We start from the raw sequence: 18944 nt of genomic DNA, 5'->3' as shown, positions 1-18944 counted from the left end.
TGGGGCTCACTCAGGCCTTAGTGGACTCAAGATGGTATCAACTAGACAGCTTGTAGCTATGGACGGCCATTCTACTACAGATGTTTGGATTAAACAAATTCTGAAACTAGCTCAGCTTGACCTGTGTCTATAGGAGGGCAGGAGTATGGCAGCCATCTTTGAAGATGGCCACAGGACTCAAGTTATTATCCATCCACTTTTGATCTGGCTTGCTGCTTGTGAGCATCAGGCATGACTGCCTCTTGACGGCAGTGTGGTGTCCAAATTGCTCCAGGAACTTAAGGATGGATGTGGGGCGTGGGGAGGGGAAGACATTCACACTTGGCGAGGGCATCTTCTCTTAGATTCAAAAGGTTTCAGTGAATTTTGAGTCCTACAGTTCTGTCAGCCAAGTCATAAACTTGTTTTAATGCCTTAAAAAATTAAAACATAGACAAACTAGTTAAATAGGTACTTTCCCTTATTTATAGAACCACAGAGGGGGGAAAATAATGACCAAAAAAGTGAATCCACCCTGGCTTTTGTGCTTGTTTATGTTGTATATTTTTTCCTTTGAATTGCAATGTTCTTCTATGCTCCCGTGAGTTCCTTTCACAGGCAAAAGAGCTCTTATTTATCTTTCAAGAGTGGTCTGTCATGTGTCACTCCCTTGATGAAGCCCCTGTTGACACACCTGCCATCAGGCAAACTCGATCACACCCTTTTATTTCCTTTGAGGCCCTTCTGCACTCCCACAGCTCCCACCTTAGTAACTAACTAAAGTTTATTGCCCTAGTATATTTATAAAGGTCAACCAGGCCATTCTATGGCTGACGACATAAGGAAACTAATTTCTAAGCACATACCGTGACCTGTGTGAGGGCTGGCTATGCAGAGCAATAAGGCTTGGGAAGCTCTCTGTATGTTAGATGAAAAGGTCAAGAAATACATACTCTAACATGTGATATTTCAGGGTTAGAGTTCTGCACAGTGTTTTGTGAGTTATTTTCTTTTCGCTATGGCCAAATATCTGATAGAAACGCTTCTAGAACTTTTCAGCATGGCAGTGCAGGCGTGGAGGAATGCCTTATGCCACAGTGAAGGGAAGACCCACAATGAGAGTACAGGAAGGGGCCAGAGAGGCCCCACCTTCTACCTTTCCAAATCTCTCAGTGGTGCTGTCATATGAATTCATCCAAGGATTAATCCATTCATTAGGTCAGAGCCCTCACGGTCCAACAGCCTCTGCAACTATACTGCTGTCACAGGCACAGACAAAGATCTGCTTTATTGATCGTCTAGCCATTTATTAATCCATTCCAGTTGGCAATAATGATTAACCACCACATGTGTATTATAGATGCTCAGGGGAGAGGAACTGTGCCCTGCAGTGAGGACTTTGTTTGGCAGAGGCTCCCTAGGGAAGGCTTGGTTGTTGTGATAGTGTACTTTATCAGAGCAATGATCTTAAAAATGTCAACTGTAACAGAAGTCATTTGGTGCTAAAGTGGTCGAGGGAGTCCTAGCGTAAACTGCCATGGCCTCAGAAAACAGGGGCCAATTCCTGTGTTCTCTCCAGTTCAGGGTCCTGGGATGAAGCAATGGAGATTTTTGGTTTGGTTAGTTTGAGGAGTGGTGGTACACAAAACAAAAAGTTGGTGGAACCATATAATACTCCCCAAACTTTCTCCTAAAGAAAGTAGCATGCAAAGCTGGAGATGTGGTCCATTGGTTAAGAATACTGACTGCCCTTTCAGAGAACCCAGGCTCTGTTCTCAGCTTTCACATAACTATATAACTCCAGTTTCAGGCGAAATGGCACTCTCTTCTGTCCTATGCAGATACTAGGCAGAACCACACAGGCAAAATGCCCATACACAAAAAAATAAAATAATTAAAAAAATAAACTAGGTAGCACATGCCCCTTTTAGCCATATTAATTTGATATTGGCTGATTATCCCCACATAGAAGAATAAAACTAGACTCTCATCTACCCCCAGGCACAAAATTCAGTTCCAGATGTGTCAACAACATTGTCTTAGTCAGGGTTTCTATTCCTGCACAAACATCATGACCAAGAAGCAAGTTGGGGAGGAAAGAGTTTATTGAGCTTACACTTCCACATTGCAGTTCATCACTAAAGGAAGTCAGGACTGGAACTCAAGCAGGTCAGGAAGCAGGAGCTGATGCAGAGGCCATGGAAGGATGTTTCTTACTGGCTTGCTTTCCCTGGCTTGCTCAGCCTGCTCTCTTATAGAACCCAAGAGCACCAGCCCAAAGGTGGTACCACCCACAAGGGGCCCTCCCCACTTGATCACTAATTGAGAAAATGCCCCACAGCTGGATCTCATGGAGGCACTTCCCCAACTGAAGCTCCTTTATTTGTGATAACTCCAGCCTGTGTCAAGTTGACACACAAAACTAGCCAGTACAAACCTTAATGCAAAACTCAGAAGCTCTAAAATTGCTAGAGGAAAATACAGGAAAAACATTTCAAAAGACAGGAATGGACAAAACCTTTCTGAAAAAGATTCAAATAGTTCAGGAAATTATCCCAAGAATTAACAAACAGGAGTACAGGAGTGAATGTGAGGAAGAATCCCCTGAACAGCAATGGGAGTGAGCTCTGGTCCCCAGAGAGAAGAGACTCCCAGCAGAGCGGAGAAACCCACCATTTAACAGAGGATTGATACCTGGATAACTGACTAAATAAAGAACTCTGAGAGTTAAAGATTGCAATAAAGGGACTCACGAAGTGTCTGAAAAACTCTTAAAGGAAGAAAAATGAATAGCCAAATACAATTTAAGAAAGCGGTCATCCTCCTTGACTACCAGGGAAATGCAAACTAAACTTTTTGGAAATTCTATCTTGTTATCAGAAGGACTGTCCTCCTCAAGAAAACAAGTAGCAAATATCATCTCCAGCATGTGTGCATGTGTGTGTGTGTGTGTGTGTGTGTGTGTGTGTATGTGTGTGTGTGTCATGGTATATGTGAGTGTATGTGTTATGTGTGTCGTGGTATGTGTTGTGTGTGTGTGTGTGTACATGGTAGACATGGAAGGCAGAGTTAACCCAGGGTGTCATTCCTCTGGTGTCATCTATGTTGTATTTGGCCTAGAGGTTGTCAAGGAGGCTAGGCTGCCTGGCCAGCAAGCCCTGCTAATTTGCTTGTCTTTGCTTCCCCAGCGCTGTGATACAGTTGTACATCATCGTGTCTGTGCTGATCTTGGAGAAGAACACACACATCCACTATGAAAGTCAGTGTGGACACTCCCTGAAAAAAGTCTAAAAATAGAACTATCATTTGATCCAGCTATACAAGTTCTGGGTACACAGCGGAAGGAATCAGAGCCAGAACATCACAGACTGCTCTATTCACAACACCTAGGAGATGGACCAGACTTAATGTCTACCAACAAATAAATGAGTAGGGAAAACGCACATCTACACACATCTACACATGAAGTTTTTAATGGAATTTTAGTCAGGCATAAGGAAGAATAAAATTATGACAACTATAGGAAAATGGACAGAATTAGAACATATGCTATATAAACCAGGCTCAGAAAGATAAACATTTTCTCTTATATGAGAAATATATATATGTATATATGTATATATATATATAAAACATACACACACACACACACACACACACACACACGTATGTGTGTGCATACACATATGGGACATGAGAGCAGAATATTAGAGAGAGGAAGCAGCTTGAGGGTGAGGAGCAGGAGGTGACAAGAGGGCATATGGGAAGATATGTGGGAAGATATGTGGCATGAATGCAGAAGGGGAGACAATTTGTGAGGTGAAAGAGGACCACCAAGGGGAGGAGGAGGGAGGGGAGAGCAGTGGAGGCGGTTGGGTAAGATAGCATGGGATGCACTCATGGTATTGTAAGAGGGAACTGTAACTTCCTTGAGGGCAGAAGTAGGTTTTTATTCTTTTTGGGTCTTCCCCTGACACTGCTGCTGAAGATCCAGAATGAAAATCTGCCTAGAGATCATTTGTCATGGACAAGCCAGCTCCACTGCCAAAGTACTCTGAGAGGATGAGGCGCATGCAAAGTGAGAGGGTGACAGTTAGACATGATGACTCCAGGACCCAACCTCAGCAGTGCACATAAGCAAGTCTTGTGCTTGGGCAGACAAAGGACAAGGAAGACTGACTGGGAGGACAGGGGTATTCACAAGCTCTGAGACAAGACCCTACTTTCCCTGCTCCTCTGACATCTAGAGGAGCTTGTCCCTTTCAGGGGTCGCTGCTTATATCAAATGACTTAGTGATTCAGATGCTACTGTCAAGAGATTATTCTGCTGCTGTGGTTTGACCTCAGATATGCAAACACTAAGTGCGAGCAAATGAAGACAATTCAAAGACAATATTAGCTTAAGAGAGACCCAAAGTCAGTAGATACTTCTGTTCCTAATATGAAGCATGGGTATTTTTAGATTCAGAGATTGGGTTTGGATGTGCTTGTTCTATTTTGTCATTTAAAGAATTGGCCTATATCTTTGATCTGTGTTTAGTTTTGCTGATAGACAGGCTTTATAATAACTAGACCTAAAAATGCCATCTTTGGTAGCAATATAGCAGGGGACATGTGGAGAGGTCTTAAGGTGTTAATAATTAGCAGCATGTGAAGCAGTCTCAAAGCAATTAAAGATGGTAATTGAATATTTGGTTGCAGAGCAAAAGGGCTCATGTGTAGCTGGAGTTACTGGTTGCTTGCTTATAGGAGTTACATTATATAAATAAGGCTGGAAGTCCAGAAAGAAAAAAATATGAGCCAAACACATGCTTGTTTTACAGGCAGTCACAGTGTTGAATAGCAATGCCTAGTTGCTATATGCGACACTATTGGCTGCAAACCTCAGTTTTGTAACGATTCCATCTTTCAGCCTAGCATAGTAAATATGGCACACCATTTACTCATGGACAGCTTAATTGTCAGGGACAGTCTGATGCCACTTGATTAGGTAAACACTTCCATGTTCATGTACTTTAAGTACAATCAATCAGTGGTCACACAATGGCCACAACATCACATTTACGCTCATTTGAGGGCATAGGGGAATATTAATGTGGAATTCAGAATGGCCCAGGGATTTTATCGTAGAGGACCTCTACAGTTTTTGCTTGGACTTCATCAGCTATGACATTTGATTAATGTGAAACATACATGCACACATTCATACACGCACACATACCCTTGAAATCCACAGGCTGTGTGGGTGCTGCAGCTGGTCAGGGGTTTTCTCTCCAGACAGTGGTGGAATAGGTCAACAGATGTTTTTCTCCTTAGCCTCCATCCACTTCCTGAAGACATGTAACTTATTGATGTGATATTTATTTTTTTGTGATGTGATGTGATATTTATTTTTTTAAGTTAAGGCCCCAGCAGGCAGTAAAGGATAGCAACCCAGCACCTTAAAGTTTCCTAATTAATCACCTCTGTCCTATTTGAGGAACTCACATGCATCCATTAATCTCACAGACATTTTGGAGTGTGCACAGGCTATGCAAAAGGCAAATCATACTGCAGGCCCGAGTCCTAGCTTACTATGCAAATATATCTCCTATCGACGTGGCGTCAAGGAGTTTAGGGGTTACTGAGCAGGGCTGGAACACGGGATGAAGCATTAGCCTGAGGTTGGGAAACATGCTTCAGGGGTAACGACTTGACCTCTTTGGATCGGGGAAAGTTCCTGTTTGTTTCGCAATGTGTGTACATTTCATTATTTGCGCGATTTCACGAGGCGCTTGGGAGCTGTGTACACAGCAAGGTGAGCCTGCAGCAGCACCCCAGACTTAGAAAGTGGAACCAAACACCCTATTTCATTGTTTTTGAAATGCATTTAGTAAAATTTTCTCAAACTATACCTACTTCTCGATGCCAAATTATTCTTTTGTGAAATGTTTCTTGGACTTATTTTGGGGGAAAAATAAAATCTATATCCATTTTCACTGTGCTCTAAGGACGAATTAAAAGTAAAACTAGCTCAGAGCAGCTGCCACCACCGCTCTTGGCCCCGTGGTGGTGCATTCTTGCAATCCCAGTGTTTGCGAAGTGGGGCCCTGTGCAGTTGAAGGTCATCCGTTTCTCCACTGGGAGGAGTTTGAAGCCAGCCTGGTCTCTTTGAGACCCAGTCTCACAAAACCAAACCCCAACAAAACTGACCGGTAAATGATGGCCAATAAATCGTTCGACCAGGGAGTCTTACTGGGTTCACGGTCTTCAGTCCTGTTGTCAAAGCAAGGCTTTAGGAAAATTGTTTGGAGCAAGGGGAGCACTACAGACAGGCTGGTCTTTGGGGCTTCTATTAGGGCTTGGGTGCAGCAGCCTTCCCGGGTCGCCACAGCCCCAGCCTGGCTTTAGCAGGCTTGCCTGTCCCAGTTGTCGGGGTGGGAGGGGTGGAAGTGGGGTGCGGGGGCGTGTCTTCGGGCCAGACACGCCCCCACCAACCTTAAAACGCGCAAGCCTGCTCCGGACCGCTGCCGCTCGCCCTCGCGGGGACTGCCACGCTCTGCGCGGTCCCCAGCCCCGCGCCTGCTGCTCTCGCACCCGCGCCGCAAAGCTGCCCATGGCTGACTTGAGCTTCATTGAAGATGCAGTCGCCTTCCCCGAGAAGGAGGAAGACGAGGAAGAGGAGGAGGAGGGCGTGGAGTGGGGTTACGAGGAAGGTAGGCTCGTGGGGCTGCCGTCGCGGCTGCTCTGCCCCACGGTCCCCCGCCTGACCCTCTGTGGCTGACGAGGGCGGTTCGCACCTGCTGCTCCCGGGCTGTGGCATCTTTCAGCCTGGAGCAGACATGCAAACGAGTTGCTTTCTAGTCTTAGGAAGTATTGCGTCCTGAATAGCAGGCTGGCTCATTGCTTTTGGGGACTTTAAAAAGTCTCTGCAGATCCAGGGTTCCGAAGAGCCATTAGTGCCCATGTTTACTGTATACACGGAGAAAAGCCCAAAAGACCCCATAGATAATATGTATGGGACATGTATATTTGCATTTTAAACAAGTGGCACTAATTAGCGTTACAGGTTTTCTGTTGTCGCTGAGCATGTTGGGCTTTGGGGAATTTCTTAGTACTGCACATAATTGAACTGATGAGCAGAAGAAATTTCTGTGGTGTCTTTTCCTAGTCACTTAAAGATGGCATAAGTTCCCTACACCAGGGCGTCCGTATGCACAGACAGTAAAGGATTTTGTGTGTGATATTTAACAGACCACTCACGTCCCGAATGTAAAAACCCACACACATTTCTCATATTTCAGCTACATACAGATGATAGTCACGGCTATAATTTTAAGGATTGTGATATTTTCGTGTTATCGTTTGCTGTCATTAACCTTAAAAAAAACCCCAACCTAGTCTCATTTTGTCTTCAGGTGTTGAGTGGGGCTTAGTGTTTCCTGACGCTAATGGGGAGTATCAGTCACCTATCAACCTAAACTCCAGAGAAGCCAGGTATGACCCCTCGCTGCTGGATGTCCGCCTGTCTCCAAACTACGTGGTGTGCCGGGACTGTGAAGTGACCAACGACGGACACACCATTCAAGTCATCCTGAAGTCAAAGTCAGGTGATTTGGAGACCATGTCTCCTCACTTTTATAAGAAAGCTCTGATTTAATGTGTATGCTTTTAAAGGTGATACCAACACAGTTTCTATTTTCCATAGTTCTTTATAAGTTGCATTTTCTGGAAATTACTTTCTAATACAGTTCTGAAGGGCCAAGAGGGTGAAGTGATAGATATTTCAGCTGGCTGTTCTTCCAAAACTGTGCCTGGAGATGCCAACTGCTCAAACAAACATTTACTGGACTATGAAGAAAAGGTTACATGCACAGGCATTCTGATTTGAGTTTTCCTGGTGTGCATTTTGTTCTAAATTATTGATTAGCTGAAATCATTTAACTATAATGACTTTTTTTTAGATTTTTTTATTCGATATATTTTTATTTACATTTCAAGTGATTTCCCCTTTCCTAGCCCCCCCCCCACTCCCAGAAAGTCCCGTAAGCCCCCTTCTCTCCCCCTGTCCTCCCACCCACTCACTTAGTATGATAGAACATCATACTAAGTGAGGTAACCCAGACTCAAAAGGTGAATCATGGTATACACTCACTAATAAGTGGATATTAACCTAGAAATTATAATGACTTTTGAAAATAGTTTGTGAGACCAAAGACTAGAATTTATTGATATCACCTGTCTTTGAGATAAACTTTTCAAATTAAAGTTCCCTTCTCGATTAATGACAAGAATGACATTAGCGTTGGACGCAGCCTGATAGTTAAGTGGCAACTCAGTGCTTGTACTTGTTCATTGTTAACTCCTCACTCTGCTTAAACCTCGTTGAAATGAATCTGAAATGTTTTACGGAAAATGCGATTTCCAGGAAAATTGCTTTTCAGCTTAAATGTAGGAGAGGAGAAAGCAGATTTAAAAAACATTAGCATTAAGATTGTGTTTTTTCATGGGGAATAATGACTGTTTTTCCTCCTGGAGAGAATGTAACATTAATGTGTTGAATGTTGATGTGTTTTTACAAACTGACTGTGCTTGCATTAATTCCAAATTGATAAGCTAGGTATTTCAAACCATGAAACCATTAGGTCTGTCAATAGGCAGGGAAGGTATTTATTTCTTCCTTTAACTCATCATGTTTCACAGTTTGGATTTGAAGTCCATGAGGCAGAGCATGTATTCTTTGCAGTTATTGGTAGTTTAATCGAGGTAGGAACAGCTCCTGAAGTGTATATTTTATATGGAGCTAGTAAACACACACACACACACACACACATGTACACACACAGTGAGCTTAGATTTGAGCTTAAATCAGAATGTTTTGGAGATGTTTATCTCTGGTCATTATATATTTTATTCTTTTATATACTTTATATGTTGCTCCACCCTTTCCCTCTGACCTCCACTCGTGAGCAGGAGGAACGGCTGCCCATAGTTCTGTCTTGACTTGCAATGCCTAATCTAGACTTCATTCTCCACTTCTTTGGGTCCTTCCTCTTTCAGTTGCCCAGTTCTCTTTTATCACTACAGTAATTTCTCCCTTTTAATATTTCAACACACTTAAAAGTCAATCACTACCTTTAACCCAGCACTGCAGAGACAGAGGAAGGTGGGGATCTCTGTGTTCCAGGTTAGCCTGATCTACAGAGTGAGTTCCAACCTTGACTACACAGTGATAGCTTGCCTTAAGAAAAAGAAAGAAAGAAAGAAAAGAAAACAAGTGACTGAAAAACCCAATTCTTAATTAGTTTCTTAGGCTACTTCAGCCTCTCTGAGGAATTGTCTTTAATCTCTGAACACCATCATTTATTGTTTATTTAATGAAGCTTTTTTTAAATCAAAGTGGACTACAGATATAATTTGAATAATTGGCTATGTCTACATTTTCTCTACATTTAGCTACATCCAGTCATGCCCTACCTACAACTTCTGTTTTTCTCCAGTAACAACTACTTTGAACCTTTAAAAATGTATTTTTTCTGGTTTTTTTTTTGGAGATTATAATATAATTCCATTATTGCCCTGTCCCTTTCCTTTCTAACTCTTTCGTATTACCCCTTCTTGCTATCTTTCAAAGTCATGGCCATTTTTCATTAATTATCTCTATCTATCTATCTATCTATCTATCTATCTATCTATCTATCTATCTATCTATTATCTGTCTATCTATCTATCTATCTATCTATCTATCATCTATCTTTCTATCTATCTATCTATCATCTATCTATCTATCATCTGTCTATCTATCTATCATCTGTCTATCTATCTATCATCTGTCTATCTATCTATCATCTGTCTATCTATCCATCTATCTATCTATCTATCTTTCTATCTATCTATCATCTATCTATCTATCTATCATCTGTCTATTTATCTATCTATCTACCTATCTATCTATCTATCTATCATCTATCTATCTATCTATCTATCTATCCATCTATCTATCTATCTATCTATCTATCTATCTATCTATCTAATCACCTGCTCAGTCTGTGCAATGTTACCTACATGTTTGTTTTCAGGGCTGAACCTTTTAAAGGTGTTTCCTTTGTCATTACCTCTGTGTTTCTTAATAGCATGTTTATGCCATTTGCTCTAATACTTAAGAGTTCTTCAGCCTCTCTGCTATGGAACGGGAGGTGGGCCTTAATATTCTTTCCTGTCCTGGTTTCTCCCCACATAATTAAATTATATTGTTATTAAAAGCAATACTCAAAGCATAATTGCCATGACCTTGCACCTGCCATTTCTGCCCGAGGCCCTGTTGGGTTTTCTTTATGGAACAATGTTTTCCTTTGGAGTTACTGTATTCTTATTTATTTATTTTTAATGTTGCCTAACAGAAACTCACTTCCAACTCTGACAGATGATAGATTCCGTCTCAGGACATTCAATGGCATCAGCTCCTCCTTTCTTCCCTCGTGTCCTTTCTCTGGTCCCTTGGAGCTGCCCCTTCCTCTCTGGACTGCCACTGAAACACTGAACTTCATATACTTTTCAAGTTAGCTCCACACTTTCAGCTTCTAAAAACTGGTGCTGATTGCGTTGATTTTCTTTTGAATTTCACCGTTCAGTGTTTTATGAAAGTGGGGCCCTTCTTCATCGTTTTCTGTTGCCTTCTTCCTGTTGTTTGTTGGTTTTGGGTTCCTTCTCTCTCAGCTCCGTTCTGTCCTTTCCACTTAGAGGTTCTCCTAAAACACCCAGTGACCCAGCCCCTTGTTGCTACGTAAGATGAATCTAGATGAGTCTCAAATGCTCAGGCCAGAAAGGCAGAGGCTGAGGTCTGGTCACATGGTCAGTAATGGAGTCAGGAGGTGACATGGGTGTGCTAGAGATAGCTTTGAAGGAGGCCTCAGTGTCCTCAGAACTTACCTGCTTGTGTCTCTGCTTTTTCAGGGACACTGGGTAGGTAGCAAGGCAGGGCTGGCCCACATGTGCATTCTGGTTGTTGTCAGCAGCCGAGAGAATTCCACCATATGTTAGGTTCCAACCCTCTGTTTATCTGTTAGGCACGGCAAAGGCAGCTGTTTGGCTATGGAGAATGGGGTTCAGAGAGAACCGCTCTTTTTAGGGACTTTCATTTCTTGTTTGAAGTTTCTATTTTATGTTTCCACCCTCATCCAGGCATACCCAATGGCCTGAGTCTGTCCTTGTGTCTCTTTCCTTTTGGCTGTTATGACAAAATGCCTTAGACAATGTAACTCATAAATATCAGTTTCTGTCTTCTAGTTCTGGAGTCTGGGAAGTGTGAGCTCGGGGTGTGTGCAGACGTGGCATCTGATGGCAATATGATCTGCTGCATCGATGGCACCTTCTAGCTGTTGCCTTCAAGTTGCAGAAGTGGCGCACTCTGCCAATTCTCCAGGACAGACCCCTCCTCGCCTAGGCATCTCTGGCAGGGCTGCACTCGGGGCCTGGCTTTACAATCAGCTGTACCCAGTGGGCGGTGTACTCCCGGCTCACCTCTGCCTTAGTACTTTATGCTTTACTAAATGAGACTTTGAGGCCACTAGCGAGTCCTTTGGTTCCTTTGACACTTTCTGCTGGTTTAAGCTTTCACCCTTGTCCATTCTGAGCTTGCACATTCCCCTCGCGTGTAGTGAGGCCTGAGTGGGCAGGGAAGCACCTCGTGTCTAACTGGACGAGATTCCTGATGACAGTGTGACGTCTTTAAATTTCATTTATTCCTCATTTATCTTATTTAGTTATTTAGTTAGTTCCGTTTTTGAGATAGGAGCCGTGTAAGTGATCCAGGCGGGTGTAAAAACCACTGTGTAGCTGGAGATGGTTTTGAGTTTCAGTGACCTCCTGCCTCTATTCCAAACTTCTGGGATTGTAAACAGGACATACAGTGTCCTACTCACATGCTTCTTAATGTATTATTTAAACGATTATTTTGCTATTAATATGTACATATGGTGTGTGTGTGTGTGTGTGTGTGTGTGTGTGTTGAAGGTTAGTGTAGGGGGCAGGGGTTTAGATGGCAATTTTATGATTCTATGCACCTTTATTCCTTTACATGGAGGGTTTGGGGTCAAATTCAGGTTGTCCGGCTTCAAAGAAAGTGCTTTTACATCCCGAGCCATTTTGCTGGCCCACAGCTTACCTTTTTAAAGTAAAAAACGGTATTCATAGTGTAAGGATGGTATTCTTTTTTAGGAATTAAAGCTTACATTCTATCACCTGCCATGCTGAGGTCTTAGTTTCCGTGGGGATGCCGGTGACTGTGGACATAGTCATTCTTACCTTCCTTTTAAGTTTTTTTTCTTTTTTTATTGTTAAAAATAAAACCTCCACAAAGAATTACCCCAAATGACCACGCCATTTTTTTGTAGTATACCAGTGTCTATGCTTCACAAACCAACAATCTTCGTGACATCTTGGTGATGCAGTTCCTGTGTGTGGTCCCTCTGGACACCCTGCCTTCGGGTGTTTCTTGGACCCGCCGCCGTCTAGTCTCTACACTACGCAGCTCTGTTGAGACTTCCTTGGGCTGGGGTCACCCACAGGTGATCTTACCACACCTCTCCCCAGGGGAAACTGTAAAAACCTTATCATACTCTAACTGCCTGGTTGGAAAGGAGATGTGTGGAAACTGGTCTGAGACGCAGTTTCCTGCGGGTTGTTTTAGTTTTGACTGCTTCTCCCTGTCAGTTCTTCAGACCCAAGCATCCTGAGTGCACAGAGTTCTTGGTCCTGCTCACTCAGGCAGTGCAACGTGGAGACCGTGGGCTGCTTTGTTTCTCGTGATGTTTCTGCCATCAGACTGGCCCTACGCTGATACCCCTTGGCAGGTCGGGACACCCTAGGGAAGGAAAGTCAGTTTTCACTGAGGTGCACAGTTTGCACTTGAGCAGTTCCCCAAGTCAGACTGTTCTGTGTCTGTTTTGGAGTTCTGGACCCACACAGAGCACACATATCCGACTTTCCCAGGCATCCTTTGGAACACTGCTGACATCCCATGAGGAAGGTGGCATTTTTCCTTTCTGACATGTCTTCCTCCAGCTCCTGATAGTCCCTCATCTCTTGACACTTATTGATTTTTTTCTTTTGAATTTTAAAAGAGATTGGGTATTTTAAAGGGATTGAACTTTTATTTTATTTTATTTTATTTTATTTTTAGATAGATTTTTTATTTACATTTCAAATGTTGTCCCCTTTCTTGGTCCCATCCCCAATGAAAATCCCCTAATCCATCCTCCCTCCCCCTGCTCACCAGTCCACCCACTTCTGCTTCCTTGTCCTGGCATTCCCCTATACTGCGTCATCGAGCCTTCACAGGACCAAGGGCCTCTCCTCCCTTTGATGTCCCACAAGGCCACCCTCTGCTGCATATGCATCTGGAGCCATGGGTCCCTCCATGTGTACTCTTTGATTGATGGTTTTGTCCCTGGGAGCTCTGGGAGTACTTGGTAACTCATAAGGTTGTTCCTCCTATGGGGCTGCAAACCCCTTCAGCTCCTTGGGTCCTTTCTCTAGCTCCTCCTCTGGTGACCCTGTGCTCAGTTCAGTGGTTGGCTGAGAGTGTCCGCCTCTGTATTTGTCATGCACTGACAGAGCCTCCCAGGTAACAGCTATATCAGGCTCCTGTCAGCAAGCACTTGTTGGCATCCATAATCGTGTCTGGTTTTGTAACTGTATATGGGATGGATCCCTAGAAGGGGCAGTCTCTGAATGGTCTTTCCCTCAGTCTCTGCTCCACATTTTGTCTTTGTATCTCCTCCTGTGGGTATTTTGTTCCCCCTTCTAAGAAGGACCAGAGTATCCATACTTTGTTCTTCCTTCTTCTTGAGCTTCATTTGATCTGTGAATTGTGTCTTGGGCATTCCAAGATTCTGGGCTAATATCCACTTAAAAGTGAGTGCATACCATGTGTGTTCTTTTGTGATGGGTTACTTCACTCAGGATGATATTTTCTAGTTCCATCCATTTGCTTAAGAATTTCATGAATTCATTATTTTTAATAGCTGAGTAGTATTCCACTGTGTAAATGTATCAAATTTTCTGTATCCATTTCTCTGTTGAGAGACATCTGAGTTCTTTCCAGCTTCTGGTTATTATAAATAGGGTTGCTATGAACATAGTAGAGCATGTGTCCTTATTAATGCTGGAGAATCCTCTGGGAATATGCCCAGAGATGGTATAGCAGAGTCCAATTTTCTGAGGCACTGTCAAACTGATTTCCAGAGTGGTTGTATCAGCTTGCAACCCCACCAACAGTGGAGGAGTGCTCCTCTTTCTCTACATCCTAGCCAGCATCTGCTGTCTCCTGAGTTTTTGATATTAGCCATTCTGACTGCTGTGAGGTAAAATCTCATGGTTGTTTTGATTTGCGTTTCTCTGATGACTAAGGATGTAGAACATTTCTTTAGGTGCTTCTCAGCCCTTCCATAGTCCTCAGTTGAAAATTCTTTGTTTAGCTCTGTACCCCATTTTTTTCTGTTTATTATCTCAGCAGTATAAACTCACCTGTCTACAAGAGGTAAGCAGATAGCTAGGAGAACAAAAGAGTGTAAATAGTTACCTGGGCATCACGTTTACCACTGGTGTTAGGAGGATAGGGCCCAGATAGAGTCTACCAGGTTTTCCAGGTGTGTGTGATATGTCAGGGGAAGCAGGAGGTGTGCTCCTGTACAACAGTAGATTGGTTTCCTCTGCTTGGTTGAACCCATTTGGCAATGTTATAGTTTTACCTTATACAAAGGGTAAATACACGTCAGCCACCAGTTATTGAAGGGCAATTGTTTTGTGCAAATTATTAGAGATGAGTTTGGGAAAGAAGAAAGATTTGAAGTGGTCTGGAAGGGTAAATATGCTTGCAGGTCAGTGAGATATGGAGCAGAGGACTGCAAAAACCACAAGGGGATGGGAGAAATGTCGAGATGAGAGTGGAAGAAACATTTTATAGCACCTCTGGAAGAAGATAACTGTGGAAAAGGGAAAAGCGAGGAGGGTGCATTAGAGAACAGTCTTGAGGGACCATGAACAGAGTCTAAAGAACAAGACTCCCCCTCCCCCTAAGACAGGAGTCGTAAGTAGCATGCTGATCTAGGAAAATTAACATGGCAGTATAGAATGAGTTGGGACCCATGAGAGATTGGGTGCTGGTTGGAAATTCAGAGCAAGGAACTAAGACTGAGGCTTTCCACCTACCAGTGGAAAAGTAGGGCTGACAGAGGCTATACTGAGGTGTCATCTGCAGTGCTCTATTGGGTAGTGTGTGAAGTAGGGAGGAGATGGACAGAGATAGGTGGCAGTGGAGTCCCTAAGCCTGGGCCAGGGCTCGGATCCTGTCAACATCCTCTCTGTCCTGGATCTGCTTGAAAGGGGCAGAGTTACACTTGGCCCAGAGTTTGGCCCATTTTCACATCCTGTCAGTGATGACTTGAGCAGGCCATGTGCCTCCATTGTCTTCTGGAGCTGGGGAAGTGATTTAAAGCTGTCACATACACTGTTTGATTTCTCATCAGGACTGATGAATGGCAGGAATCTTCACACTTGAGGTATGCAGACTAAAAAAAAATTGAACATCTTTATGATGATAAGAAAAATAGTATACATGTAATATGACAAAAGTTTTCATTTATTGACAGTGGTTATTTCTCAGCTCTCATGGACTGTGCTGAACTCTTTCTATACCAATTTTCTTGTTATATATACTTATGATAAAGTTTACCTTATAAATTAGTCACAGATTGAAATTACCAACAATATGTAATAATCATATAAAAGTTATAAACACATACTGGAATACAAATTGTGTGGATGAAGTCTCTACATGTTTGAAATTGATTGAGTACTTTTACATTGAATTGAATGCAGGTAACAGAAACCATAGGTTGTAACTAAAGATACGGACAGATTTCTTTTTTTTTAAATTTTTTAAATTTTTTTAATTTTTATTTTCTATATTCTTTGTTTACATTCCAAAAGCTTTCCCCTTTCCCAGTCCCTCCCCCCCCATATGTCCCATAAGTCCTCTTCTCTCCATCCATTCTCCTATCATTCCCCTTCCCTTTTCTCTGTCCTGGTACTCCCCTACAATACTGGATCAAGCCTTTCCAGGATTAGGGCCCTCTCCTTCCTTCTTCATGGGAATCATTTGATATGCTAATTGTATCTTCAGATTTCTATTGGAACAGTGTGATACTCAGTCTGTGATATTGCAAAAGCCTGATAAGATAGCACATCACTCCATCTATCTTCAAAGGGTAAATACTTGGTTTTTATGACACATGGTCTTGCTGTTTGCCCAGGCTAGCCTCCAGTTCTTTCTTGTCTTCCTTCAGCTTCTGAGTGCTGGGATTACAAGTGCATGTCCCCTGTGCCTAGCATAGATAATGACATTTTTAATTGGCCATCAGCCTAAGAGAAATTGCTACCAACTCTGTATCATTTGTGCTATCCTCTGACACTTATTATAGCAAGTTTAATTAGAGAAGTTTACTTCTGGGTCTTTTGTAATTCTCAGTCTATTTTTAGGCTGGATGATTATTCCTAACCTAAATTCCTCTGTATAGAGCCTCTGCCTACCTTATCACTTCTTTTTTCAGAACACATGTGAACTGCTTGGAATCCCTGAGCCTTTCCAAGTCTCTTCTCCCTGCCTTGGCTACACTTTTCCATACTCTTAGTATATTACTCAAGGCTGTCATTCCAGAAAGTCTTCAGTGACTCTGTGTATACGATCTGGTTTTGGCTGACTCTAGCTGGATATCCTCCTAGTGTCCAAACATTCTCTTCGCTGTCTCTGATACCTCCTATAGGGAACATTCTTTAGGTAGTGGGGATGTCTGGCTGTTCTGGGTATAATTGTCTGCATTAAGGGTGCCTAGCTGTACCGTGCATGTGTGGCTGCATTGGGAATGCCTGACTGCACTGGGGATATCCAGCTGCATTGAGGATGTCTAGCCGCCCTGGGCATGCTTGACTGAACTGTGGATGCCTGGCTGCACTGGGGGTGCCTGGCTGCTGCTGAGGTCAGATCCTCTGGCTTTGCCTCCTCTGTGTCCAACCCACTAAAAAATGAGTGTTCAGTTCAAATGAACTGTGAAGGAATTCTCCTCCAGTCACAGCTTTTGAATTTCACAGTAAATCTGTTTTCAGCAAAGGACTATGAGGCTTAGACAGGTTTACGTACATGTTGGCCCATCAAGTTGTCACATGATCCTCACATTTTATAGAGCATTCCTTTAGGGGCTCTGTCTGTGTCTCTTAAGCATCATGACAAGGCCCATTAAAGAGCAGCTAAGAAATGGGGACAGTAGCAGTGACATCAACTCTTTGCAGATTCTCCTCCCAGCTTTGTCACTCTAAGGAAATGAAGCATTCCAGAAGAGTCCTCCCTAGGCTGTTTCACCGTGATTTCATTGGAGTTGATGTCATCCCCCCAAGGAATCTTCCAAGCACTAGCCAAACATCACTCTCCAGAACTTAGTGTGTGGTTATGTAGGAAAGGCCCTTCCTGGGTTGATTGCCTTCCTAACAAACAACATTTTGTTGTAGAAAATGGGTGTAGTATCTTTAGATGGGGTCCAGCAATGACAATTTATTTTGGTGTATGAACGGTCTATCTCGAGGGATGGATAAGGAGTTCATTTACTTGGCATCTCAAACTAAATTCAGCATTTTGCCCTTTTAATGGATTTGTGTGGCCACCTGGCGACAGTGCGGTTTACTTTTGAGTTGTTAGCCAGCAGCAAAAGTGAGACGTACACAGACCTGACACCTGGACAAAGCCACTTCTCTGCTTCCTCTCCCTGAGGAGGATCAATCGGGGAAATAGTGCCTTCCTCCCATGGGCTCACATACTCGCTCCCAGCATGTGCGGTGCATGATGATCCTGCTGCTTCATTATAATTTAATGGAATATGATTAACTGCAGCTAATCACACTGCCACAGAGGCCAAGAACGACTTGGCTGTGTTTGATCCCTGTGGTCAAGATGAATTCAATTTTAACTGAACCGGATGTGAGAACCACGAAGCCAGGACTTCTGTCTGTTTTGTTAAGTTCATCGTATCCTATGTATTTTATACACACTGCCTGGTGTCATGTAATAGATTATAATGAGTATTTGTGAACGGTTCCCTTGGGTTTTGAGTATCTTCCTGTTGAAACACAGGCCTGTACAGCTTGAGTTTCTAGCATGTTTAAAAACAGACACTCTGGGGCTGGAGAGATTGGTCCATGGATAAGAGCACTTACTGTGTAAGCCTGAAGACCTGAGGTCATTTGCAGTTTGCAGCACCCATGGTAGAATGATTGTCTTTCTTTTTAAACTTATTACACATGCATGAGCATGTGTGTGTACGTGCACGTGTGTACACACACACATGTGCACACATTTTTTAAAACTTAAATACTTTATTTTTTAATTTTTTACTAGATATTTGCTTTATTTATATTTAGGATGTTATCTCCTTTCTTATTATCCCTCCAAAATTCCATATCCCATCCCCCCTCCCCATGCTTACCAACCTCCTGTCCTACTTTCCAGACCTGGCATTCCCCTACACTGGGGCATTGAGCCTTCATAGAACAAACGGCCTCTCCTCCCTTTGATGCCAGACAAGGCCATCCTCTGCTACATATGTATCTGGAGCCATGGGTCCCTCCATGTGTACGCTTTGGTTGGTGGTTTAGTCCAAGATCTAGGGGTACTGGTTGGTGCATATTAATGTTCCTTCTATGGGGCTACAACATCTTCAGCTCTTTGGGTCCTTTCTCTAGCTCCTCCCCTGGGGGGCTCTGTGCTCAGTCCATTGGTTGGCTGTGAGCCATGGGTATTTTGATTCCCCCCCTTTTTTTCATTTTTGAATGTTTTATTTTTTACAAAACAATATATATTCATCTAATGACATAATAAAATAGAGATCTTAAAAAGAAAAAAAAAATGATGCCAGCCTGGCTTACAGAGCTAGTTCCAG

The 18944-nt window shown here is 43.0% G+C and overlaps 1 protein-coding gene across 2 annotated transcripts in view; it reads left to right on the top strand.

Annotated features, from left to right (window-relative positions):
• Window positions 1-6445: 6445 nt before the first annotated feature.
• Ca8 (carbonic anhydrase 8) overlaps window positions 6446-18944 on the top strand; it is a 97430-nt gene continuing 84931 nt past the window's right edge. Inside the window, exons 1-2 of one of the 2 annotated variants that reach the window (XM_052176043.1) lie at window positions 6446-6674; window positions 7377-7568. In XM_052176043.1, the coding sequence (XP_052032003.1) occupies window positions 6575-6674; window positions 7377-7568 (292 nt within the window). In that variant the 5' untranslated portion in view covers window positions 6446-6574. The remainder of the gene's footprint in view (window positions 6675-7376; window positions 7569-18944) is intronic. The other variant, XM_052176042.1, reaches the window with a different exon arrangement.

This window comes from Apodemus sylvaticus, chromosome 3 (genome assembly GCF_947179515.1).
Source record: "Apodemus sylvaticus chromosome 3, mApoSyl1.1, whole genome shotgun sequence".
In the NCBI taxonomy this organism is placed as follows: domain Eukaryota; kingdom Metazoa; phylum Chordata; class Mammalia; order Rodentia; family Muridae; genus Apodemus; species Apodemus sylvaticus.
The sequence above is the reverse complement of the archived record's forward strand: the minus strand, read 5'-3'. Positions and strand labels throughout refer to the sequence as shown.